General features: G+C 38.7%; 2 protein-coding genes across 4 annotated transcripts in view; one reads left to right on the forward strand and one right to left on the reverse strand.

Annotated features, from left to right (window-relative positions):
- The window catches only part of LOC146544590 (uncharacterized), a 105,700-nt gene that overhangs the window by 50,690 nt on the left and 28,334 nt on the right, over window positions 1–26,676 (reverse strand). The gene's annotated exons all lie outside the window — the stretch shown is intronic.
- Window positions 1–26,676, forward strand: part of CAP2 (cyclase associated actin cytoskeleton regulatory protein 2) — a 66,646-nt gene that overhangs the window by 14,986 nt on the left and 24,984 nt on the right. For both annotated transcript variants that reach the window (XM_085220174.1, XM_085220173.1), the window contains exons 3-4: window positions 9–109; window positions 16,882–16,959. In XM_085220174.1, the coding sequence (XP_085076300.1) occupies window positions 9–109; window positions 16,882–16,959 (179 nt within the window). The remainder of the gene's footprint in view (window positions 1–8; window positions 110–16,881; window positions 16,960–26,676) is intronic.

Here is a 26,676-nt window from a genome sequence, read left to right on the forward strand (position 1 = left end):
TTCTGTAGGCATAGCTCCATACGTGGAGGCCTTTGATAGGCTGTTGAATGGAAGCGTTGCTGAGTTTCTCAGGTACAGCAAGATTCTTGAAGGTGATGTGAAGACACATGTGAGTATTACTCAAATTTTCTGCCCATAATATAAACGTACAAATTTTGGAAGCTATGTGATCATCTTTGATGGCTGAGCAGAGGAGAATTTTAATGGCAGTTCTCTGAATTATTTGTTCCTGTTAATACTGGCATGACACACTGGGGGCATTTGGTTGAGGAAGGGCTTTTGCATTCATGCGAAGAGACTTCTCTAACACCCAAGATCAAACACTGTAATACACAAAACCTCTAAATATTCTTAGGTGCAAGCAAATTGAATGGTCCTGTTGGCTGCTAAGCTCTTTGCAGGACAGGAACAAACATGATTAAGAACAAGTGGCAGCAACTGAGAAACAACAGGAAGAAAGGTTGGTCAGAGCAGTGGTAACGTCTCATGGATGTGTCATCATACCAATTAACGTAGAGTTTTGATTCTCTTTTTTTTTTATTCTTATCTCTTTGATTTGGAACAACATAGGAAACTAAAAGATGGGTACATCAGACGTTGAAGTGTCTCTTTCTTACCATGTATGTCATAGCAAGAAAGTACAATGGTATTTTCATGATGAAACCAGTTTGCAACCTTGTGATCAGAGTTTGTTTGTTTCATTTTATTTTTTAATTCTGTCTTCTCTAAATTTGTTAGTGATAGAATGAGAAAAATGGGCTCATTTTACTGCAGTTCACAACAGCTTATCTATAGATGTCTTGCCAAGAAATCACACACAGAAGAGATAAGATCACTTTGAGCCTGGTGTGGAGGAGCGTGAAGCTACTGACTTCATCTAGTAGATCCATGCAATCAGGCCTTTCTCCACCTGTGTTAATCGTTCCCCAATTCCTTGCAGCTGCTGCTCCACAAAAAACCCTGTAGCCAGAAAAGCATGTAGTTGTACAGGAAACTGGGATTGAAAGGACATAATAAATACTTTGCAAGACAGCCTGTAACAGTCTGTTCACAGAGCAAGAGCTCTGGGATTTTTCTGTCTGTGCTTTTTCTGTGATATTATATGTTCTCGTTAGCAGGGTAGAGATTCTGACCTAGTTAGGCCTAAAATACTAGAGGGAGTAGGAGATCAGATGATTCTTGAGGATCCTCATGTTTTTAGAAAATGCCAGGCTTCAATTTAATTTGAAAGCCTCTTCACCTTAACAGTTATACTATAAGACACTGTATATGTACTTGGCTCTTAAAATAAATAAGGGAAAAATAACAAGCTGAGAAAAAGAAGTACACCTCTAATTGAACAGGGAATTGATCCCTGGAAAGGATCTGTTCTACCTTTGACCATAAAGATTATAAGGCACCATTATTTTGCAGTTGATTTCTCAACAGTCTAAACCTGTGAATAGCAATAGCCACAGTACTGCACCCCAACACAATAAAAAAGTATGCATTTAACTTTCTAAATGACTGGAACGTTTTTGTAATTTTTTCTTTTTAATTGATGGTATCTGTAAATGTTTAAATCAGTAAGCATATTAATTTACATATTTGACACTTATCACTGATATCACCATATACAAAAATGTTTATAATTTATCTCTCAAGTCTGTGGATAGTCTCCAGCATATTGTTGCTGATGGTGTAATGCAAGCTAAGATACAGAGTGTATGTTAGGACTATTAGATTAGACATAAACAACTTTCCTTTACATAAAGAAATTGGTGATTCTGGTTGCAGCCTATTAAATATTCTGAAATCTTAGATTCTGAATATATAGGATGAAGCAGACTGTGGTTGCCTTATGCTCATACTTATCACAGCAGCAACATCTGTGCTTTACCTTAACAAGTGGAACAAGGAGTATTTTTCTTCTGGGTGTCTTATTATGTGTCCTCAGCATTATACTTGCAGCTGCTGTCTCTGCCACATAATTAGCTGAAGGGAAGATTGTATTTTATTTCAGAAAACACCTGTTGCCTAGAAAACCTCACATACCTGACTCACCAGAATGGTAATATGAGAGAAAGGGAGGCTTTATATTATGCTACAGAAATAAAGGATTTAACATGATGTGTTTTGTGCTGATTGCTGTAAGGATTGTGTGGTTTGTGTTTCTGGTGAAAGGAAGAACACAGCCATAACTAATATCCGTTGGGGAGCCCAACTCCTATTCTTTCAGCATGCTGAAACAGTCTATTGAAAGCCAACAAAAAAAAGAGAGAACTAGCAGCTAGCTCCTGGCTCCATGCAGCACAGTGGATTTCACAAAGATTATTTTATCAAAAAAGCGTTCTGCTTAGACTCAGTCTTGAAAGCAACTTATTTCTCATTCAAATTACAGTATAAGCAATGCTGAATCTCTGAGGTCAACCGCAGTACAGAAACTAGCCACTTAAAAAGACAGAATAGTTAGGTTTTTTACATAGTCTGTTTAAAACAAATTAACCTATGTAAATGCCTAGGATGAGATCCTTTTGCTGTCCTGTCACTACAGCAGAAAGACCTGGTGATTATATGGGTACTTCTGTGGCACGCAAAGTGCCCTACAGGCATATAATTTATGAAGCTGTAGCTAGACACAGAATTATGAAGAACTTGTATTCTGTCCATGTCATAACTACAGATTATGTGAAGTCAGTGGAAGAGTGAATATGGCCAGGACTGCTGCCAACCAGCTGTCCTAGGCCTGACATACCCATGTCTTGAAGGCTGTCACCAGCTATTACAGTTTAGAACAGCCACCCTGAAGCTGATTGATCGTATGTGCCAACATTGGACCATTCTTCTGTCAAAATGAGGGAATTCAAAAGCAGTAGAGGATAGATTGTGGGTCCGCAGTATAGAAAGTGTTCTTATATCCAGCACATAGACAGCAGTGGCTGACTGCTAGATCACAAAATGTAGTCCTATCAGTAATTGCCCAGATGCATCCACCACTACAGAAAATGTGCTGAGGATGATGGAGAGCTGCCTGTGGGAGACACGGTCTGTCTTCAGATCGTATCCCGGTGATGAAGCTGGGCACTCACCTCTGATGGGCTCTGTCATGTCACAGCAAAGCAAGCAGGATCTTAGAAGGCCACGAGTAGATTTTTGTGATGAACTTCGTCACATTGTTTTTGTTTATGTGATATTGCAAGTGATGAGATACTTTGGCTTGAATTTGAACAATGTACCAGATGGGACATAGTGATAAGAAGAGAATGTACTAATTCTACAGGAAAAGGACTGATAACATAAAATGTCCATATTATAGTATTTTATGTGATACAGAACAGAGGAGAATTACAGACTTCCTGTCAAACAAATCGACTAATACTTCCTATTTTAATTATTTTATATTTGTAAAAATCTCCTAACCTCCCAACCCCACCACTTCAAAGAACAGATTGTCTAGGGGATTCAGTTATGTTCCTGCTTCTCTCATCCAAGCTATTTAGCCTGGAAAGGAAATCTATAGAAATATTGATATCTTTTTCCTCCTCTCTATCATCAACTTCCAGCTGCTGAAATGCGGCGCTCAGACAGATAACCAGCAACATTGTGGAGCATACATCAGAGTGCCCAGGAATAAAAAGTTTGTTGGTTGCCTTGCTCCTTCCTGGGACAGTTAAGATACGACTCATTTACATGTGCGATACACAAACAAATAGCAGGGGAACAGCAATTTCCAGCATGTTATCCCATCCGCAGGGGCTGTATGCATGCACTGATCTTCTACTATTGTGAGCAGGAGAAGCAGCGTTCACATTACAGAAATTTTATTTGCATGCTTATATTCACAGAGGTTCTCTTTTCTTTATCTATTGTGTGAAAGCCTCTACTCTTTCCAGGCATGGTCCGTGTATATACAGTCAGGCATCTGAAGGCAAGAGTTATCTTTAATGAGGTATATTTAATGAGTTATCTTTATACTTGCTCTTGGAAAAGCGCAGCTCCAGTCTGGACTGTCAACAAAGTTAAAAAATCATAGCTTTCTCATTTCATCCAAAAAGTAGTTACTACACATGAAATAGCCACATCTTGTCTTTTCTTGTGAGTGATGTTGATGAGTTACTCAATGACTCTCATAGCTTGAACTTTGAACAGGATGTGTTGTCTCTGGTACACCAAAAAACACTTCTGCACTTCATATTACCTAATCAAAGCACAGACTATCAAACCCATTATCTGGCTGATTCCTCATTAACAAGCAATTTGCTTACAGGGCAACAGAATGCACAAGTGTACTCTCGTGTTGTTCTTTTGTGCCCAGAGGCTGTGCGGTTTTAGGCATTGTGTTGAAAGTTGAATTAGAGCTCAGAGAAGAGGATGATGTCAACATGCCCAAAGAGAAGCTTGCTGTCACGCTGCCTTTGCATTTCTATGAGGGGTATTTTCTGGTGGATGAAATAAACACCAAGCCAAGTAGCTACCACAGGACTGGGAAAAATAGAATAATGAAGAAAAAAAAAGAATAAAGACAAGTATTTTTATACATCAACAAAACAGCTGAAAGAAAGAAACTAAACATAGAAATCTGTACTGCCATCCACTAAAATAAAAAACAAACAAAAGTACAAAACCAAATAATCAGCGATGAAAAAACAAACTTGGGATTATTAGCAACTATTGGCAATATTAAAGTTGATTTTTAATGATATTGCAATCATATTTCTCACCCTGCGTGTGTACAACAAGATAGTTCATAGTATAAGCTATGAAAAATGTTTGCTTAAATATGAAATACAGTATACACAATGAAGCCAAATGGCTAATCCAGAGCAATTACCATTTTTAGGTGCTTTACAACTTTTGATTTGTCTGCTCCAAAGGGATGACTTCATTTCTAGACTAAGGATTGGATCTGGTTTACAAAATAAGCAGGATTTACTGGGTCAGGTGAAGGCATGGTTACACTTGACTAACTGTAAGACACCTGGTTGGCAAGAAGAATGGCTCTGAAACATGAATAACCTGGCCTGCTTTGTCCAAATCAACAATCCCTGAAAGACTGGGAGTTTTTCTGTTAATTTTGATGAAAACTGGATCAAGCTCACAGTTTCTCAGTAATGTCATTGTACTAAACGCAACCTGCTTTTTCTCTTATTTAAAAAGGCAAGGAGGAGAGTCTAGCAGACCATACTGAAGAGCACATGACACGGTGGCCAGTACTGGGCAATTAGTATATTGCTGGCGTGAGAAACAGCACCTGCAAATTCAGGGTAATAGTGGTTGGAATATACAATGAAGATGTTCCATTCAGTATTCCCTCAGTCAGAAACATAAGAAAACATTAACTCTCAATGCTGTCAAACAGTTTTCATAGCCTGTTTTCATGGAGCTTGCTTCTTTGCATATGGAGTAGTTCCCGACTAAATTCAAATATGTTTGTTTCATAGTGGAATTGATCAGGGGACATTTCTTGGATTAGAGTCTAATACCCCTAAAGCAGAAATTATGTCTGTGTGTGGTTTTCCAGTAAAATAAGACTGATTTCAAAAGGATGCCTGAAAAATGGTATCGGAAAGATTTGTGTGGGAAGTCTTAGAAGCAGTGGGAAATGAAATTAAAACTCCATCATGTTTCTCCAGCCGTTTTAAGTCTCTAAGTCAGAACTGATTATATGCTCTAGCTCATGGTAATTTTATTATCCTCTAAAATGTTTTCATTGAAGCCCTTTAAGAGCAAATTTGAATCTTCTGACATGAACACTGTTTTTCTTGGTGCTTTTCTATGGATTCATTACAAGTAGACTGCAGACCTAGAGGCAGAAGTGCCCCACAAGTTGAAGAACATTGCAGCAATTTAACCAAAAACCATAAGGTAATGAAGTTACTAAATTAGTTAGCCAAATGACAGGTAGTTTTTCTGTGAGGACCAGCTGCAAACACAGTGTGGCTGCTTCTCGGTGAGCCTGTTGCAAAGTCATGGGGTAGGACAGATCTTAGAGGAAGGACTTGAGACATGGAGATGGCAGAGACCCAAGGCCCATGAGGGAGTTGTCAGAAGCCTTGATAAGATTTCAAATTTCAGTCTTTTACTGTTCTGATTAAAAGCAATACGGGCTTGGGAAGACATAGGTGACAGTCATCTTTAGTTAGTCCTCTGAAAAGTGAGCTCTGGGCTTCTTACAAGAGTAATTTGCAGTGAATCACTCACAAATCAGACCGTATTGATCCATCAGGAAAACTGAGACAGAGAAGCAGAGAGACAACATTCCTGTTTTCATCATCAGGATGAACTTCTTGTGACTGAAAACTCTTTCTTTATTGACACCAGTGCTCATGGTTCTTATTGCTATAGGAGGAACTACAACTTCAAATTGAAGCTGTAACACAATGTAAGCTCATTTATTTCAAGCTGCAGAATACGCATCAATCGATGTTTGAGTTTTTTGAACTTTTTTCTTTTTTGGGTACCATACTGTGACACTTATCTCCTGTGCTTGATTAACGTCATTTGTTGCTATAGGCTATGAGCAAGCCTTTTGTAATGTTCAGTCTCATTCTTTCTGAAAAGCACATGCATGCTCTCCTCACTCATCCTGCCTCCCCATCCCTGCCCTGCTTTTATTTTGTTAGTTGGTGGTTGCAAATGTTTTGAGTGTATAGAACTGCTAGGACTGGAAAGTGAGAAGGCTGTTCATTGTAGTCAGCAAAAAAAAACAAACAATGAGCTCAGAATCTGGCTCTTCAGACAGTTTCTAGCAAAAAGGAGTTCAGTGAATAATGAAAATTAAGCCACAAGGGAAACCAATGTGCAGTTTCAGTGTTGTTTTTAATAAGCTGAGAATACTGTCAGGAATGATGAGGATAGAATGTGGCTACAAATATGTATTGCCTCTTTATCCAGTTTGATTTGTATGATCCATATAGCAAGATTTCTGGATGTTAAAGAGTCCATCAGAGGAGATTAAAACATGTCACTGCCACTGCTCACTTCCATTAGTCTCTTGACATCCATAAGTTGATGTATTTCTATAATTAATCTGAATTGCAAAACAGTTCAGTTATTTGCTTTTTTTTGTCTCAGGTATTTAACTGTGTTTTATTCCAGAGCTCAGAGCAATGAAAGATTGATTTGGAAACAAGGGAGATCTTTGAGGCTGAAATGTTTCTTTTTTGTTGCTTCAATACATATTCTGTTCAAAGAACAACATTTTTGCAGTCTTACTTTTCAATCACATCAACATGCATGTAGATGCATCTTTCCTTTCAGAGAGCCTGAGATCCAGCCTCCAAGACTGGATAAATATACCTGGACTTTCGATGTCACAGAATCATAGAATCACAGAATCATTTGAGTTGGAAGTGGTGTTTAAAGGTCAAAGATCATCCAGTCCAACTCCCCTGCAATAGGGACACCTACAGCTACATCAGGTTGCTCTGATCCCTGTCCAGCCTGATCTTGAATGTCTTCAGAGATGGGGCATCCACTGCCTCTCTGGGCAAACTGTTCCAGTGCTTCACTACCCTTATCATACATTTCTTACATCCAGTCTAAATCTTGCCTCGTTTAGTTTGAAACCATTTCCCCTTGACCTATCAAGGACCATTTCCCCTTGTCCTATCTTCACCCTTCTAAGGAGTTTATCTCCTTCTTTCCTTATAGCCCCACTTTAGATACTGGAAGGCCACTCTTGGGTCTCCTGGAGCCTTCTCTTCTCTGGGCTGAACAGCTCTCTCAGCCTGTCCTTATAGGGAAGGTGTTCCAACCCTTGGATTTTTTTGTGGCTCTCCTTTGGATGTGCTCCAACAGGTCCTTGTCCCTCCTGTACTGAGGACTCCATGCCTGGATGCTGTATGCTGGATGAGGCCTCACCAGCACAGAGTAGAAGGGCAGGATCACCTCCCTCAACCTGCTGGCCATGCTTCTTTTGATGCAGCCCAGGATATGGTTGGCTTTCTGGGCTGCAAGGGCACATTACTGGCACATGTCTAGCTTGCCATCCACCAGTACCCTCAAAGTTGGTCAGGGAGGACTTGCCCTTTGTGAAACGATGCTGGTTGTCTCTTATCACCTCCTTGTCTTCAGTGTGTTTTAGCATAGCTTCCAAGAGGCTCTATCTGTTTCATGATTTTCCCTGACATAGAGGTGAGGCTGACAGTTCAATCAAATCAGCAATCAGATATTGCTGAGATTGACTTGGCGACTACAGCAGCCAATTCTCTAGGACCTGGGGATGCATTCTGTCGGGATCCATGAACTTATGAATATTCAGGTTCCTCAGGTGGTCGCTCACTTGATCTTCACTTACAGTGAGAGGGACATTTCTTCCCCAGTCCCACTTTCTGACCCATCTGCACAAGGGATGTGTGAAGAGCAGTTGCAAGTGAAAACTGAGGCAAAAAGTTGCTGAGTAGCTCAGCCTTCTCCTTGTCCATTGTTACCAGACTGCCTGTAATGCTCACTAGGGAAGGTCTTCAACTCTTTTATGGTTGATGTACCTGTTGGAGACTTTCTTGTTCTTCTTTGCACCCCTTTCCAGTTCCAGTTTGGCTGTATCAGAAAACCTCAGTGGCAAAGTAGCCTATCAGTGAAATAACCAGGGTTCCAGCAGCCAATGCAGGCAAAAGCACATTTCTGCAGAGGCCTGCAGATTGCTGGGACCTCAGCTGTTGTCAGCTTTATGGTTTCTGTCCCTTACAGAAAATGTAGAATTACCTTTACTCAGGGAAATGAGGTTTCTCCTCAACACACGCAGTGAGGTCCTACAAGAATTCTGAACTCGGACTTCAACAGGAAAAAAAAGGAACCTGAATTTTAAAAAATGGTTGACCCTGATAATAGTCAATTTTGGAATTCATCTATTTGGTACATACTATATGGTTTCTATTGATTTCAGGAAGTAATACATGTTTTCTGACATACAGAGTGCAGCTCCAAATAAAAGCAGAAACTATAAGCTTTGGGAGTCTGTGAGACTTGAATGTACCGTGATTTCTGTTCTTTAATCAAGTCCTGGAGTGAGTTGGTCTTTCTTTCCCATCTGTCTTTGAGAAACAAACTTGCTTTTGCACGGTAGTCTGGATGTGAAGCTATAAGAGCTGTTTCTTCAAAGATTGTGGCTAACTTCTGTAAATGTGTGTGCAGGTTGGGGTGCTTTCTCTCTGCCCTCCCTGGTTAAAAAGAAAATTACAATTTTGGGATGGCACATCCTTTGATGTGATACAAAGAATATTCTCATAATATCATTAATTAATTAATTCTCTTTGGAAAATTGCATCATTTTCTGAGTGGTCATTCTCTTATAGTGTTAGCCTTTCAACTCAGGACTTCTGGAGGCAATTTGAAGGCAGGTCAAAATCAACTGATCACTGGCTGCTGCTTCACATATTCTATATCTCATGAAATATACTGTGACTGTCTTTAGTTATTAAAATCTCAAATCAGCAATGCTGGCCTAGTAAGGACTGTAGTGATGTCTCCTCCGTATTGTAAAGAATCCATTTGTTATTTTTTATATTTGTTCTTAAAATATCTGGATGTTTTTATCAGCTGGTTTTGCTTTTTTTGTTGTAGTTGTTTGGTTATTTTTAATGATGATCAGTATTTATGTATTATAAAGGCAGAACATGTCAACACAAGTTCTTCACAGCTGAGAATCAGTGTTGGGAATGTCCAGATAAGCCCCAGAGGCTGGAAGATCACAGATTGCAATGTGCCAGTACTGTCTTTTACTTCCACTGGCGTAGAGTCCTTTAAATGCAGATCCTGAACTATACACAATGCAATGAGGTAGATTTGAAATCTAGATTTGAAATCTTTAGCAGGTAACTGGCTCCTTGCAGAAGATAGCAGATTGCCATGTTAGTGGCAAACTTGAATTCTTGAAAATCTTCAAAGTAAAGGTATTGAAAGCAAACAAACAAACAAACAAAAACTCTAGTCTGTAAATAGATCACAACTCCAGTAATGTCTGGACTAATTCTTGCACACAGTTCTCAGTACTTTCCTATACTGAATCTTCAACCATCAGTACTCTACATTTGTTTTCAGAACTTCCCTATAAGAGCTGAAAGGAGCAGAGGTCATGAGAGATTTTTGGCTATTTGCAAGGAGATTCATGGAGAACTGAAGAATCTGGAAGTGAAAAATGCAGTTAGAAAGCATCAACTAGTTCAGATTTGGTCTGGTATTGCTCTTCTTCTCTAGTGGTTGGGGGATATTAGAGATGTTTTGGAAGAATATGATCTACTTTTTCGCTCGGCAGTAGTTAGTAGCCTTAGTGGCCCTCCAGCCAAATATTTATCTGTTTGAAATGACAGATGAAGAAAATAATTGACTACTTCTGCTATGCAAATTAATAAAGAATTATTTAACAAAGCTGGCATTTTAGTGACATTCTTCAGGTTTTAAAATTAACAGTCCCTTAAGCTCAATAAGCCCTGTTCACATCACTCAAAACTGGTAGAGCATAAATTCTAGAACACTGGAGCAAATTTTATAGTGCAAAAGAGACTGTATATTCTTTCTCTAGGGCAATATTTTTGTAATTTGTGTAAAAGAAGTTGATGTAGCTTTAAGTTCTCCTTTGCTCCCCTGCATCTATACAGTTCATGTAATACAGACAACTAAAACGACAGGTGAGTAAAGATTTGTGCCAAACAATTACTATCTGTCTTAGGTCATTAGCTTCACTGGAAGTAAGAGCTGTAAGAGCTCTGAGTATTTTAAATCACAGTCAAGCTATCTGAAAGGTAAAATTGGTGAACTTAGTTACAGATGTTTCTCTGAAACAACAAATAAATAACTTTGGCTAGCACTGTGCACAGTTAAATGACAGTGTTTAAGACACCAATAGATATAAACTGCTAGAAAGACCAGCCCTGTTCTAACCTTAGATTGGTACTGGACAGGCAGAAGCAATGCTGAGAAATATTAGCAAAAATTACCTAATATAGACATAGCTATGGAGACTGAAAAACACTATAAAAATACAGGACAGCTGATTAGTGGTAGCCAAATTTATCTGTAACTGAAAATAGAAAAGAAAACATCTGGGGTGCAGTCTGGCTCCATCAAAATCAGTGGCAAATTTCCCACTGACTTCAATTTTGACCACAATTTCAACCCTGTTTTCTGCATACACCAGTAAGAGAAAAGTGATAGGTTTTTTTCTTTCTTCTCTTTTCCCGTATCAAGTGCATTGCTTGGAGAACTGCCACTAACTTCAGCATTTGGCTCAATTCTAAAAAGAAATCTATATCAGCCAATTAACCATACAAAACAAATTGTATCTCTTCAGCTGGCCTGGGAAGTTTCTATGGCAGCCCCATACTTAATCTAAACACCATTCTTTTTCCATTTCTTGTTTCTCCATTTAAGCCACCAGCCACTTCTCCACTTCACTTTGTAGAGGCTCTTGAAAGCAGAATGTAGAAGATGAACTCTTTCTCCTTCTCTGGCAGTATTGTTCCCTTCACAGAAAGATTGGGTATTAGCCCATGAAACTGAAGTTCCATCTGTAGTTGCTATTTGCCAACAGTCATTGTGTCTTTTGCTAGACCAAAAGGACCTCAAATGATTGCTGCAAAACCTGTGATTAAAACTCTGGGCCACTAACTAAATCCTCACTCTCTTTTGCAATGTCCTCTTTAATATTTTGTTTCAGAACAAAGTTATTGTGGGTATTTTCAAAATCCAAAATGTACATCTATCTGTATTTTGATTTGCAAATTATCACTGTTAATGTCCGAGTGTATATATATGCAGATGTGTATTATTTTCCAAATACAGAAGTTCAGTGAATTCTGGTATTTACATTATGCTTTTTAGTGCTATGACTAAGGAAATACATTATTAAATACAATCACACCTGTCAATTTATATTATTGGGTCAATAGATTAATTTTATTGACTGAATTTCATTAGGAAATCTTTTGTTTCTCTTATTTCTATTTTATTTTACTATTTTTTTTTCCAAAAACTGAATTTACTCATAACAAGATGAATGCATGTGCTTGTCTTCCTCTTGTAGGCTGCCAAACTGTTGTTACATAAATAATATTTGTATTCATTAGTGCTTGGATACCAGTGTGATGGGCAACTTAGATTGAATAAGATGTTTAAAATAAGAAAGAGATATCTTAAGGACAAATGATTCCTCCATTAATTTCTGCAGGCTGAACTGTGAAGAGGTCTGCCTATGCTCTTACTGTGACGTTGGTGGAGAGGCCAGTCCCTGTAGTCAGACACAGATTTCAACAGGAATGGAACTGGGCTGACATGTCAGAATTCTTCACTTCCAGTCACAGTAACCACCTAAGGCAGCTATGAAGCACACCTTAGGTAGAGGATTAAGACAGCTTCTTCTACAATTTACTGTTTGGGAAACTGAGGAGAATGGCATGCAGGCAGTCTGGGCATTCGAGCCCAAAGTCACAGCCATCTCCTCCAGCCTTTAGCGGAATAGAAAATATTCTGAAGAACTTGCTTCCTTCAAAATGTTTGCCTCAGCTGCAGAATCTATCTGATGATTGCTATATCAGTACATAATCCCAAGAATGCCAAAAGGATTAGCCAAAGTTTTGAGATATCATCTATCTGCTGTTCCAAAATATCCCATTTTTATCTGCAGAAAAATGTGTGCAAGTTTGTGTTCTAGTCTCTCTGATAAATTTACTCACAATCTCCATACATTTTTGACACTCAGTCTTCATTACTATCATTCATTATAACTGAAAGAATCTCAGTTGATTTATTCTGTGCCAATCTTTTGGCTGAGCAGCACAAGCTGTTGAGAAAAATCCCTCCGATCCATTTTCACTTACTAGACTTCAGTGGATATGGAGGTCAAATGAAAGAGTCAGTTCCACATTAAAAAGTGCTTCTGCTTGGTTACACAGCCGGCTTGCTAAAAAGAAGGAAGAAGGAAGGAGCAACGAAGTGTCACATTTCAAATACTGAAAGAATTGAGGTGGTGATAAACCGAACCAATGCATTCTTAATGAGAAGAAGGTCTTCTAATACTTTGGTAGGATGCATGGAAAGAAATACTGCATGTTTGGAAACATTCAACTCAGAAACCCATTTTTAATGCTGCTAGAGAAAGAAGGAAGTGTCTGTTGCAGAAGTCTTGTGAAATTGGGCTCGTAAAAATTCAAAATCTGTGTTAGCACAATCCTTTGATTAAGATTTAATTTCAAAGGTAAGTGCTTTTCCCCCTATACAGCTAAAAGCCTATGGGGCTGGATAATCTCAGGGATATGGTATCACCAGTCCATAGGAGTCCACTGACCACTGAATGTTTCCAATGTCCTACAGTAAGTAAGGGATAATAAAAATAATGTGGAAAGCTAGAGCATCAGCAGAAAAGAAGTGAAAAATCAGGCACAAAAACAGTTGTTAACGTCATACTCTGAGGGGAGAAAGAAGTTCTACTCAGTCTACATGTGTAAGTGGGAACCCAAAAGTATGGATTTAATGCAGTATTTAAAAAAAAAAAAAAAAGCCAGACTTTTTATTTTCAAAGTCTTGTTTTGTAATCTATCAGCATTCAAAGTTCTGTCTTAAAATAATGTTGGCTCTTTGTAGGAATTTGGAAGAACCCTTCTGAACTTCACTCTCTGGGTTAGCTGAAATCTGAAGATGAGACTATGTTTGTGACCCAGTTTACAGACCTGTGACCAGAGCTCTTCTTCCTTTGATATTTACCTTCTGTATGAGAAAGAATCATCATATTCCTTACCCACTGTGCTACTAAGCACAAATGAAACTTTATGAAAATGTATCTATGTAAGACAGCTACTCCATTACTCTAAATATCCAAATAGTTTTTTTCTACATCAGTTCTAATTTAAGCTCATCTTTCTTTAATAAAAATGACTAGTGATTTACAGAGAATTCCAGAGAGGTTCTTACAGTGTCCTCTCCAATGGACTTCTGTAACTCTACCATAAATTGTTTTGTCACATCAGCTGTAGAACTGCATATACTCTTTTCAGAAAGGCTCCTCCCTGGCTTTTCTACTTGAATTTACCAGTCTTTAGCATTTCCAATCAATTGATTCCTTGTTTAGATCCCAAATTTAGCATTGTTTTAAACTAGGAGGGAGGAAGAGGACATAATAGCTAAGTTTTATCCTGTTCATATTACCTCTGCCAACAAAGTTATCTTAAAAGGAAGCAATGCCATCCAGAGGGATTTTAGTAAGTTCAAACACTGGGCCCATGTAAAACTAACGAGGTTCAGCAAAGCAAAGTGCAAGACTTTGCGCTTGGGTCAGGGTAATCCCAGAAATATACACAAACTAGGAGAAGAACACCTTGAGAGTTGGCTGCCCTGCTGAGGAGGACTTATGGGTTCTGGTAGATGGAAAACCCAAAATGAGCCAGCAGTGAGTGCTTGCAACTCGGAAGGCCGACAGTATCCTGGGCTGCATCAGGAGAGGAGTGGCCAGCAGAGCGAGGAAGGTGATTGTCCCTTTCTACTCTGCTCTTTGAGGCCCCATCTGCAGTACTGCGTCCAGGCCTGGGGCCCCCAACACAGGAAGGATGTGGAGCTCTTGGAGAGGGTACAGAGGAGGGCCATGAAGATGATCAGAGGGATGGAGCACCTCTCCTATGAAGACAGGCTGAAGTAGCTGGGCTTGTTCAGTCTGGAGAAGACTGCAGGGAGACCTCATTATGGCATTCCAATATTTAGAGGAAGATTATAACCATGAGGGAAATTAACTTTTTACACAGGTAGACAGTGATAGGACAAGGGGAAATGGTTTCAAACTCAAGGAGTGAAGATCTAGATTAGGTATCAGGGGAAGTTTTTTCACTGTGGTGAGGTGCTGGAACAGGGCGCCTGGAGAGGCTGTGGATGCCCATCCCTGGTGCTGTTTAAGGCTGGGTTGGATGGTGCCCCAGGCAGCCTCATCAGATGTTTGATGTAGTGGTTGGCAACTGTCTGTGGCAGGGAGATTGGAACCTGATGATCCTTGAAGTCCCTTCCAACACAAGCCATTCTATAACTCTATGAAGTTATACATCAAGAAGAATGTAAGGATGCTCAGCTTACTCTTCAGCTCATGACCATGGCCTCAATTCATCTCTTGAGTTCTTTATTGTTCCAGTAGCTAAAATAAACCTATGGCTTAGTTTTACTTCTCTGTGAAAGACAGATCAACAAGGCACTTATCCTTCATTCCCTTACTTTTTTATTTCATAATCTCTGAACCAAATTTTCCTTGATAATCTCACTCTTTGTAGGTTCTGTACCTAGTATCTTGTTTCAGTCGTTTATGCATCCAGAGACTAGCTAATTTTTCTCTTGACCAGCATGTGCAGATTGTTTCCATTATTAATGCAAATCCATTCTTTCCTGCATTCAGTTAATTGAGTTCCTTGGGCCACTCATCTTCAGTCACTGATTTTTTCTATTTTCCACAAGTTGGCCCCTCAAAAATACCGACCTGTAGATTTATTTTTGTCCATCTTGCAGTTTCAGAAGAACTGAATCTATTCATAATCACTCCTCCTCAGATATTATTTTTTGGTCAGCTGGTCTGCAAGGTCCTCCTTATGCACAAAAATTAAGCTTAAAATAGCATGCATGTTGTTTTACAAATTTCTGTACCAAAAGTCAGTCTTCTGAAATGCCTAAAAAAACCCCAAACCTTGCCATTTTGATAGTATTTTTGTCTGTCTGAAAAGGTTGTTTCCTGTACTCATATAATTTCCCTTGTTATTTATTTATTTATCCATTTATAGAGATGACTGCCTTCTTACAAATCTCAACTTGTCAGAGCATAACATCCCCCTTCTACACAAATAGTGTCCAAGTTGCCCTCTTTTACCACCTTTCCTTGCAGTGATTTTCATCCTAACAGATTAAGTTTTATTCATGCCATCACATTTTAAGATAGATAAACACCATTTGGCTTTGAGCTATGAACTTCCTAACTTTAATGTAATTTAAGTTGCACCCACATAGGCCCATACATAAAATTTTCTTGTTTTCTTTTTAGACTGAAGGAACCTCAAAGACAAATAGCATGAACTTCCCCACCCTTTCACAAAGTGATTATGAATGTACTCATTCATATTAGATTAACTTAACAGCATTTGGTTTAGTTTTATATAGCTAATACATACTATTTATGAATAGTTCTTTTCTTTGCTAATAACTCATCATTCTAGTCATTACTCATCCACTTGAATAAGATATAGGTGATACTGAAATACTGATTGGATTCAAATCAACATACATCATTCATAATGTAACGAAAATGTGTAGTGTTCAAAAACAAATTTGTCAGATGCAGATTTAGTCCAAATTCTAGAGTTCTGGGGGGGAAATTGCCCAAAAAGCCTCAGCCACCCTCATCTCTCATAGCCATCAGTCTTAGGGTCTGCACAGGGAAATACAGGAAAGGAATGAGTTACAGCCTCATCTCTCAATAAATATGCCAAACTCTTCTTGAACATCACTACAGGCTAAGGTACCATTCAGCAGAAAGTTTGCAGGCTGCAGGTCTCAGCAGTAGTAAGTTGTTATCTTGCACTCTGAGTATAAACACTGCCATTACATTGCCATTAAAATGCCTGAACATTCTCTGAAATGGTAAAATTAAGTCCTTCTGTGACTTATCTTATAAATGATAAGCAAAAGGCTGCATATCAACTTGTTTTATTTCCTATCTGAAGAAGATAGGAAGCCTAACTTCAGATTTAAAAAAAAAAATATATATATATATATATATATATATATATAACTAAGCCACTATAGTACATTTTTTCCAGTCAGCATTGCTGTGATTTAGATGAGAAACAGCAAGAAAAATTTGAGCTGTCACACTTGACTTTGAGCTGCCAAAGAGAAGTACTGGAGGTCACAGGCTAAGATTTAACTTATCTCTTTTCCTTACAGGCAGAGATGGTACGTGCTGCTTTCCAAGCACAGAGATCTTTCCTGGTGTTAGCATCTCAATGTCAAGAGCCTCAAGAGGTAAGAAAACTGACCTACAGTTTCAAGAGTCACTGCATTAAAAGGCTGTCTTCCTGCATGTTTTGTATCATCCCTGCATTTGCTTCTATCTGTTACTTTATACAGTGTACTTAGATGCTTGCTTTTAGTGTTATTAGCATGGTACTGCAATAAGCAGAAAGTTTACAATAACCAGAGTGAAGAAATTTTTCTGAACCAATACATACAAGATCACTGTAGAAAGCAAAGGTTTCCATTATAGGGCTGTAAGTAGGATCAGTTTTTCTCTGGAAGCTGAAGATACTAGGCAATATAATGACTTCTTGCTACCCCACAGGGATGTTGTATAATAGACTTGGAAGTTAGGGAGTAAGCTATTGAGAGAAAAAAAGATCAATACTAGCCCCTAGACTGAATACTCTCAGAGCTCTGGATTAGTCTGATTTTGGAAGAGGCAATGCTTTTCATCAAGAAAAGGAAAAGGCATTTTATATCAAGTTGATTTATTTACTTTAGTGGTAACCTTTCACAAGTAGAAAGCTCAGGGAGGCTGTGGAGTTGTTAAGAAATGTCATTTGAAATGAAATGAAATGTCATTTGTGGTTTCTGCAGGGCACAGTGTTTTGGATAGTAACACTGTATGAGTCCTGGGAACAATCATTGGGCAGCCCTTCTGTGGGACTGCTCTCAACCTTCCTTCTGTGAGTGTGCAGAGAATGAAGTCTCTACTTGCACAGCTTTCAGTTCTGTCTTTTTATGGTAGCTCATAGTTCACTAAATTCTGTATTCTCAAATCTGAGCTCTCTGCAACTAGGATGAATTATTGAAATTTTGCTGTCATTATGGATCGTAGAGATACAAATTGAAAGTTTTACTAAATAGTATCTTTTGATGTACTCAAGGAAAAAAAAAAGAAAGAAAAAAAAGCACAGATATTCCAGATGAGACTTTTGATTCATGTCGTTCCAAGCAAGGGAAGGGATCCGTTGTTTTTCCATCTGTCCCTGATCTCAGAGAGTAAAAGTGAGTCATGATTTGCAGAGAACCAGCAAAATTCCCACTGGTACAGGCCTCAAGAAGTCATCTATATTGGCTGTGAACACAGTCACACCCAGAGGCCCACAAAACTCTTCGTGCTTGTTGGTAAAATATTCCCCAGTGAACAATTTCCAATGGCCGCTAATGTAATGCAGTGCTCCAGATTGTTGGCATTGTCCCCCCTCTGATGAAAGTTGAAGCTCTGGCTCACTACTTGGTGATGTGTTACCAGGCTGATTTTCTCTGCTTTTCAAGTGAGAATTGGAGTGGCTTCTCCTCAATTTTACCCTTAACATTTTCTGAACCTGATGTCAAAAATTTGATATTTTTTCAGCTGTAAAGCTCAGAAACTTTCATTTTCAAATGGCAACAAAATAAGCAAGGAAAAAAAAAAAGATCAAATGTAAAAAGAGATTCTCCTGCGATCCAGAACGGCAGCTGCAGAAGCATTAAGAAAAGCAACAAATAATAAAAACCTTGCCATAAATGTAACCACAGTTGGCCACATGTATAGCTGGGCATTTTCAGGCTTGCACAGAATTGATCAGCTTGTTGATGGCAAAAAAAGTATTTTTTTATCATTTAATTATCTTTTAGATAAGAGGAAGTGCCAGGTGATACATGTGTTACAATGCCGGGAATACTACAGGTTAAGGTTCGTTTCTCAGCGACAACAAACCCAGTCCAATTACTGAAGGTTTTTTAAAGTGAAGACTCTTAGGTGCACATTTTTGATAGGCATCCAAAACTCTACAGCTGTTAATTCCTTTCCTCTCTTTTGCACATACTTTTTGCACAGTCCTACATGCAGCTATAAAGCAGACAACCTGAAACTAGTTGAAGGCAGCCTATTGTATGCAACTTGAATAGTATGCTCCACTGCAGACTGACAACACAAAAAAGCATCAGGCTTTTTATATCTCCATCTCAATGGGGAAAAGAATCCTTTTGCAAAGCTGTATTGGCTAATAGTTTTGAAAAAGCTAGTTAACACCAGATAACGCCAGGGAGGGAAAGAATCAGGGGTCCTTTTCCCCCCACCCCCCAGGATTTTATTGATGCAATGTCATCTGGGCTCTGGTTGTATTTACAGCCTAGAGCCACAGAGTCAGTGTGGAATCCAAACAGGAAAGCTAGTCATTAGTGTATCAGAATGCACAGGGTAGAGAAAAGCAAATGAAGATGACAGCATATCTATAAATGCAAGAGAAAAGAGAGTAATTCTGTCATTCAGCTGTCTAGACTGTTTGCTTTATAATGTAAAGCTGTGAATGAGCCAGCGGGCTGCGATTATGGCATAGTAGCTTTGCAGACATTCAGAGACAGCGGTGTGGAGACTGAGGGGATTTACTGAGTTCCTGTCATGTTGGGATGTCATACGTGGTGCCTTTAAAAAAAAAAAAAAAAAAAAGGGGAGGGGAAAATGCCCTGCAAAAATAAATTAGCTCAGCTCTTGCAGCTTATAAACTAATGAGCAAGGAATTCAGACTAAAAGAAAGCTCCTACATGTATAATGATCCTTAGACTTTTCTGTGCTTAGCAAAGAAGGAAGAGAAACGGTATCACACAAAAAGCAGTATTTTTCCCCTCTGTGAAAATGTTGCAGGCTGAAGTATTCTTTCAGATCTTGAACTCCTTCTGTGAGTCACTAGCAAACATTTTCAGTTCAGTTTGCTTAAGCTGCTTCTGCAGAGTTTTGCTCCTTGATAATAAAGCTGATATTTTTTCGTTTGGAATCTGCTGCAGTGCATAGCCTTTATTATCTGTATATGTGAAAACAGTAGGAGCTGGGAAGGTAATTCCAGCTGGCATACCGATCTAGCATCAACCGCAATAAATTACTTAGCAGAGAGCATGTTCTGTTACTTTTTATGGTCATGTTCTATATTTGTGTGTGCAGTGGAAGAGATCACATGGCAAAAGCAGCGTTTGATATTCCTGTTTGTGTATGTCCCAGTTAACGGCTGCTGGGTGCAGGCTCATTCAGCAAGAGGGAATACTTGAGTTCATCTGCTTCTCAGAAATTACATTCTGACATCAAACTTCAAATGTTAAAAGTAAAAGTCTGTAGGAAGTTGTTTATTATATAGAGATAGCAGAAAGAAGATGGCGAATGGAAAACAAATCACATTGTCATTTTATTCTGGGAGATGTTTTTAAATGGTATTTTGAGAGGATGTTGCTCAGGCAATTCAGAAGATAATGTGTTAAAGAAACGTCAAACATCAACCTTCACAAGACATTTATGATACATGTTTTGGATGTGAATTTTCTTCTCCCAGCAGTTTAAATTAAATACAATTCTGACTGAAAAGTTATTATGTTGTATAATAATGTTAGAAGTTATTAGCCTTCCTAAGCAACTCTGTCTGTTTAACAAGTTTTTTAATTCAGGATCTTGTACACAAACATATGAGATCACTGCACCAAACGTATGAGGCACTGCACTAAATTCCTTGTCAGTGGTAACTTATATCATCTCCTCTTATAGGTTGCTTCATTTCATTTTAAACGTTCAAAGAATTTTAAATTACACATATTATTAGTGATATAGTGTTCTATGTAATATTTAACAATGTATTTATGTATTATTTTTATATTATTTATATATTGTTGTTATTAACTATTAATTCTAAAACTCACATTAACAAATAATGGTAGAATAAAGTAAGATGCTGCTGTGTTTAATGGGAGCTACACACATTTACTTTGATCCTCTGAGTTGTTATGTGAAGGTTAGTTTTCGTTAGTGAAGTCATGGTACATAAATTGACATTGGTGACTTGAAACTTTTAAGCATTTTAGCGTAGCTTAAGTCTTCCCACAGACAGAAAAATGTCCTTGTAATTAGGCAAAACTCAGAACGAATGCATCCCGTGGTAAGAAGCACTGCAAACAGTGACGAATGCAGTTCAGACTATAAATGATTACATAACTCCTCATTGAACTAAAATAAAATGCTGAGTTCATGTGACTGGCAGAACTCATGGATTTAATTACTAACATGGTGTAGACAAACATTCCAATGAAATACCTGCTTAAATATCGAGAATGTATACATAGGGAAGTGAGAGGTGAGAGAGGGCTTTCCTTTTTTCTTTTTTTCCTAGAAAAGTGGGAAAACGTAAGCCCAGGAAACTGTACTTGAAGTTGGAACGAGAACCATGGAAACAAATTCTCAGGTTTTTAATTTCTTCAGGGGTCAAGCAAAAATTCCATCGTAGAAACAGAATAGTTCTGGCATTTCTCTAAATAGAGTTATTCTCAGATTTTTTCTTCTAGAAATTAAAGATGGAGATTTACAGTTTCGTATTCTCTTTCAGTTTAGGATTAGTCATTTTTTTCTCCTATTTTTAAATCACTCTGGTAACAGAACTCCTTGGAGTCCTGCATCCTAGCAGGATTTTGTTTTCTAATTATATTGACTTGGTTTTTGCTTATGTCATTCCATTTCCCACTATTTTTCCCCATACCTACCAGAATCAACCTTACTTTTTTCCAAAAATATAAAGACCAGTATATTCTCCATTATTTCATTACTTACTTACGCTAAAGAGTTTGAGCCAAGTTTTGCTGCCACGCTACTTAGTTGGTTGACTGCTGCAAAGCTTCACCTTTGCATCTAGAAATAGCTTAAGGAAGAATTTGGTTCAGTCCTTTTAAGGTCCTCAGGTCTCAAATTTACAGAAGGTGCCAAAGAGTGACATGGACAGACCTTGAGAGTCCTGAGCTCCAAAGGAAACCCCTTCCCCCATCCTTTTCTCTGAAATCTTGTCAAACTGTTAACATATTTCTGTTATCAGCACGCCTACAACTGCATGAGATGTGTGGTCTCAGCCACAGCAATGGACCAACTGACAGTTTCCAGTTGCTATTCTGCTGCCTTGCTGTGTTCACAGGCTCATTTCTGGATATTGTTGCTAACTCTTAGTTTCAGACTGGCTTTCATCTTTGATTATTTCTTTGTTGCAGGTGTATTGCCAGATAACCCCTTGGCACCTATTACCTCATAAAGTTGTCTCAAAAGTGTTAGATAGCATTTAAGCAGCCTAAGCTCATGACATTTTCTGATCATGTCGTTAATATCTGTAGGTATTCTTTTACCATGTCTCTTTCCTCACTTGTGTCTACCAAAACTCCCAAATTGATAATCTCTTAGTGAAAAGAATAATGCAAGTGAAATTCAGTTCTGTCCCGCAAGCAGAGCAGTTGGCTGTAAGAAGGCCCAGAGACACCTCAGGATCCAGAGAACACAGAAGGGTCAGATTGGTGCCACATCTCCCAGTCACTATGGAAGGGAAGTAGAGGCAGAGATGCACATCAGCACACACATCTAGACTGGCTCATGCCAACACCGCCAAGCAGAGACTCTCCAGCACCCTATGTCCAGTGCAAAAGCCAGGCTCCAGTAAGCACAGGCTTCTTCCCTTGTTTTATTTCATACATCAATACTGGGATTAAGAACAGTATCACCCTATAAGGAAGACATTAGCCAAGATGGCACTCCACACATTATCTAGCTCTTCACTTGACATACCCACTAAGTAGTTCTGGGGATTCCATAGGCTCTTACTGCTGAATTCTGCTGTGCCCTCAGATAATGCCTTAAAATCACCAGACTCGTTTTCAATCTCTCTAGCAATGCTCATATTCGAACTGTGTCATGTAAGAGCCCACTGAACTGTGTTGTTGGGATGTCCCCTTTCCCTTAGCATAATGTTCTTTAGTTCTGTTAAAATGCAAATCCAAAACAATACACTCCTGTCACTGTGCTACCCAATTGTTTCCCAGGATTTTTAGACTATGTGTGAGCTGCTAAGAGGGAAAGAACTATGGCAACAGCCAACTGAAAAGCAGGGCTTTCCAGGTTTGCAGTTTATTCCAAAGTTTTCTGAATTCATTTTAGTAAAAATTTGACCACAATAACTAACTCTTGAATTCTGAGAGTTATGCTCATTCATAGGTTACATATTGAACTTGTCAGTTTTATATTTTTTCACTAGGGAGATCTCAGGTGAACCACATGAATGTCCGAGCATCTAACATATCTGTCCTGGCAGATACCTATGTGGAACCTAACCAGCTTTAACAAAAACTTGTGAGATATCAGGTGTTATGCACAGAACAATTGTGGCTCCATAGAATACCATTTTCTGAAAGAATTTTGCTAGTTCAGATGGCCTAGGGCCCATGGACTACAATCACAGCAGCAAAGATCAAGGGGTAAATCAATAGGCTGGAAACAATTCATTTGTGTAATTTTCTTATTGATGAGGTGTGGGATGTTTTTTGGCCTGTGTTCCTCAAGCAGGAGGTGCCCTTCTGCTAAAGGTGCTGCTCATGAGGATCTGCAGTGGAAAGGAAAACAATATAGAGAGCACTGAAGTCCATTTAAAAAACAGTGTTGTCCAAAAGTGTAAAGTATGATTTGGCACTGCTGCAGTGGCTGCATGCGGCTCCTATCAGGCCCTGGATTTCTCCACAGGTTAGCAGCTATTCTCTTTGATATTCTTCTCCATTTACCTTTCCTGAGAGTTAGCATTTCAAAATGACTAAATTTGTCATGTGGGATTTGGTTTTTGTGTTCCCATTTTTTTCACAAGCACAAAATTGCTACAGCTCAACTTGGCTGTTAGATTGAGAATTTATGTGCTAAGAGGAATAAATGCCAAATACCAATTAAGTCACTTTGGAAGCACACAAATGTGTCTAAGCTTCCGTGTGGATGAAGCTGACGAGACATTTCTGCACATTTGTCTCCCTGTGCCATAGTCCTGCTGCTGCACAGCAGTGAGTTGAAGTGGCAAAACCTGTACTATCGACAAATACTTCTTATACCACTATGCTGAAAATGTACAGGCTAAGAAAACGAGATCAAAATAAATTAAGCTCTTTCTGTCATTAGCTAGGAGACCTCTGAACCCTAGAAATATCGGTATATTCTAAGGATGGGAATGTGAACCACTGGGTTCACGTGCAGTAGGTTACACTGTGGTGTGAAATGGGAATGTGAAACACTGTGATGTGAAACACTTCGTGCTACAAGAGATGGAGATAAGCAGTGTGAAGTGAAGTTTGGTGGCAGCCAATAATAATGTTTCACTGGACAAATGAGATAAAGAAAAAAATGTAAGTGTCTGAGAAATCCAGAATTTCACTACAAGCAGCATGATTTGGAGGCTGAAAGTTATGAACTAGCTTAGATTCACCTCTGAAAAAAAAAAATATTTTCCATATACTTCATAGAAAGATTATTCCTCACCCTAATTTGAACATTGATTCCATTCACATACACAGACGCAACACAGAAAAGATAAGCCCTTCTGATGCCATATGTATGCCAAAAAAAGAGATCAGCTCCAACTTTCGAGTCTTCCTTGTAGTTTGCCTCCTACAAAATATGGGAAAGTACAGTTGACCTGAAACTATTTTAGTTTCATATCAGAGCCATCCATAGACGAAACGCGCCTCGCTGGTGGTCACTACAACTACTATTCTGTATATTAGGGTAGAACATATAGAACAGAATGAGATTGTGCTCATCAGCATTAAGAGTCAAGGCAGGCATCCTGCTTAAGGTGTCTTCTGGGCCCTCTTTATAGTTAATGGCAGCACATCTTGAGTGGAATCTTCACACTGTAGCATCTATTAAAGACAAAGAATTCCTCAGGGACATCTCTTTCTTCGGTTACAATAGAGGGAATTAAGTCTCAGCTGAGAGAGCAGATCCTCATTCCTTAAGCTGTTAGACCTGCATGTGGTGGATGCTGTCCATGACATCTTTCACCCCATGAAAGTGTGGGTTGTTAACATGGATGGCATGGCTGAATCTACATTTCTGGTTTAGTTCACAGGGGGGCAACGCTTTTTCTCCAAGTCAGCTCCACTTACTGTGCTGTGATCACATTGCAGTGCAATGTGCAAAATGGGTACCTTTCTGATGACGTTAGATGGAAGATTGCTGCACTCTCATAGAGCACTTCAACTACAGTTTACAGCTAGTCCAAAAAAACCTCCCAGAGATGCATACAGTGTGAATGCCAGGTCCTCAGCACCGTTTTGCTCTACAGATCCATTCCTACTAGGCTGCACTATTTGCCAACATGCACAAAGAGAGATGATTCAAATCAACTCTGCTTCAGACTTGCCTGTGAAAAATATAATGCGAATGCAATGAAGATTTTGAACTGATGGAAGAAAAGAAAATAACAGAACTGTGGAATGGAGATAGCATAGAACTAAGGTTGTTCAGGCTGCAGCTGAGTAAAATGAAGGGCCTGTTGGTCTCAGATGTTCTCAGTTTTCTTTTACTGGTCCTGTCCCAAAGGCTGCCACCCCCTCATTTAACATAACTTAAAAGACTACTTGTTCCCTCGCCATGTTTTTTTCACAGAAGGCTGGGTTGGCTTAAACATTTTAATAGTGAGGTCTGAAAAGTCACCACCCATCAACATAAAAATTCTTCAGCTAACAATCTCAACCCTCAAAACCATGTAATATTAGCCAGAAAGTACGTAAGTTCTTTAAAAGCTATATTTTTATTTACCTGCTGGGTTTTGTGTTGTTGCACAGAATTCATGTTGGCAGGCCTCTGGACAACAACAATCCTGAAAAAATACCTGTTTTCTCCAGTGAAGCCTGAGGTTTTCAACTAGTCGCTTGTTCCAGCAGCTAAATGTTAAGCAAGCTTTATTATGCATATTGAAGCAGTTTTATTGTGCCTTAATAGGCAAATCCCAAAATACAACAGTTTGGCCTTTCTCTGAATTAAATCCACTTGCCTCAGTCCTGTTAACCTGTCATTGGTGGAATTTCTGTGAGTAGTATGAAAAATCTGAAGGAAAAAAAAAATGTGTTCAGTAGGTTCTGTGGGAATACTGGTATTCCAGGCCATTTTGTAAGACTGGACCTAGACTGTTCAACCTCTGAAGCCAAAGCCTAAGGCACTTCTTTTTGTATTCTGTAACTTTTTTTGTTGTTTCTTTTTTTTCCTACTCAGTGCAGTAGTCTCACTATTCTTGATTTTCTATTAAGAATTGTGGATCAAAGCTGATTAGTTGTTTGGGTATTAATATTTAAAAAGACAGTCTGGTTCTAATAATCATTAAGAAGGGACAAAGGAATACAGGAGTTACTTTTGACATTTTTATGTTGTGCCATTATTGCATTTTTAAATATTTCAGCAAAACTGATCTTATAATAGGAATGGTGTTCATACAAAGACTGTTAAAATTCTGTTAAACAACTGTGCTGTGTCTTAAATGACAAGACATCTTATCTGGCACATGCCAAAGGCATGCTGTAGATTTTTCCAACAGCTCTGAATCATCTCCTTGAATTCATTTTTTCCTAGAGATACAATATGGACAATCAGTTAATTAATAACTGTTCGTATAGTCATTACCATGAAGAGATCATTCTCCTAGAACCCTCAGCACAACTGGTTCTGTACTGTAGAGCCAAACAAGACAGATTAATGCCAGAATTAACGAGCCTTTCTATATCCATATGCCATATACACTATAATTCATCTGCAGTCTAATCACTAACTAAAAGTTTTGAATCAACTGCATGGAGATAAGACTCAAGTGGTTCTGTGCACGTCTGTATTCCTTTATTCCTGACCATTACACAGAAGTTCAGATCATAAGAAGTTCACACACACACACACACACACACACACACGATGCACAGACAAGC

The sequence above is a fragment of the Meleagris gallopavo genome, chromosome 3 (assembly GCF_905368555.1).
Source record: "Meleagris gallopavo chromosome 3, MGAL_WU_HG_1.1, whole genome shotgun sequence".
In the NCBI taxonomy this organism is placed as follows: Eukaryota; Metazoa; Chordata; class Aves; order Galliformes; family Phasianidae; genus Meleagris; species Meleagris gallopavo.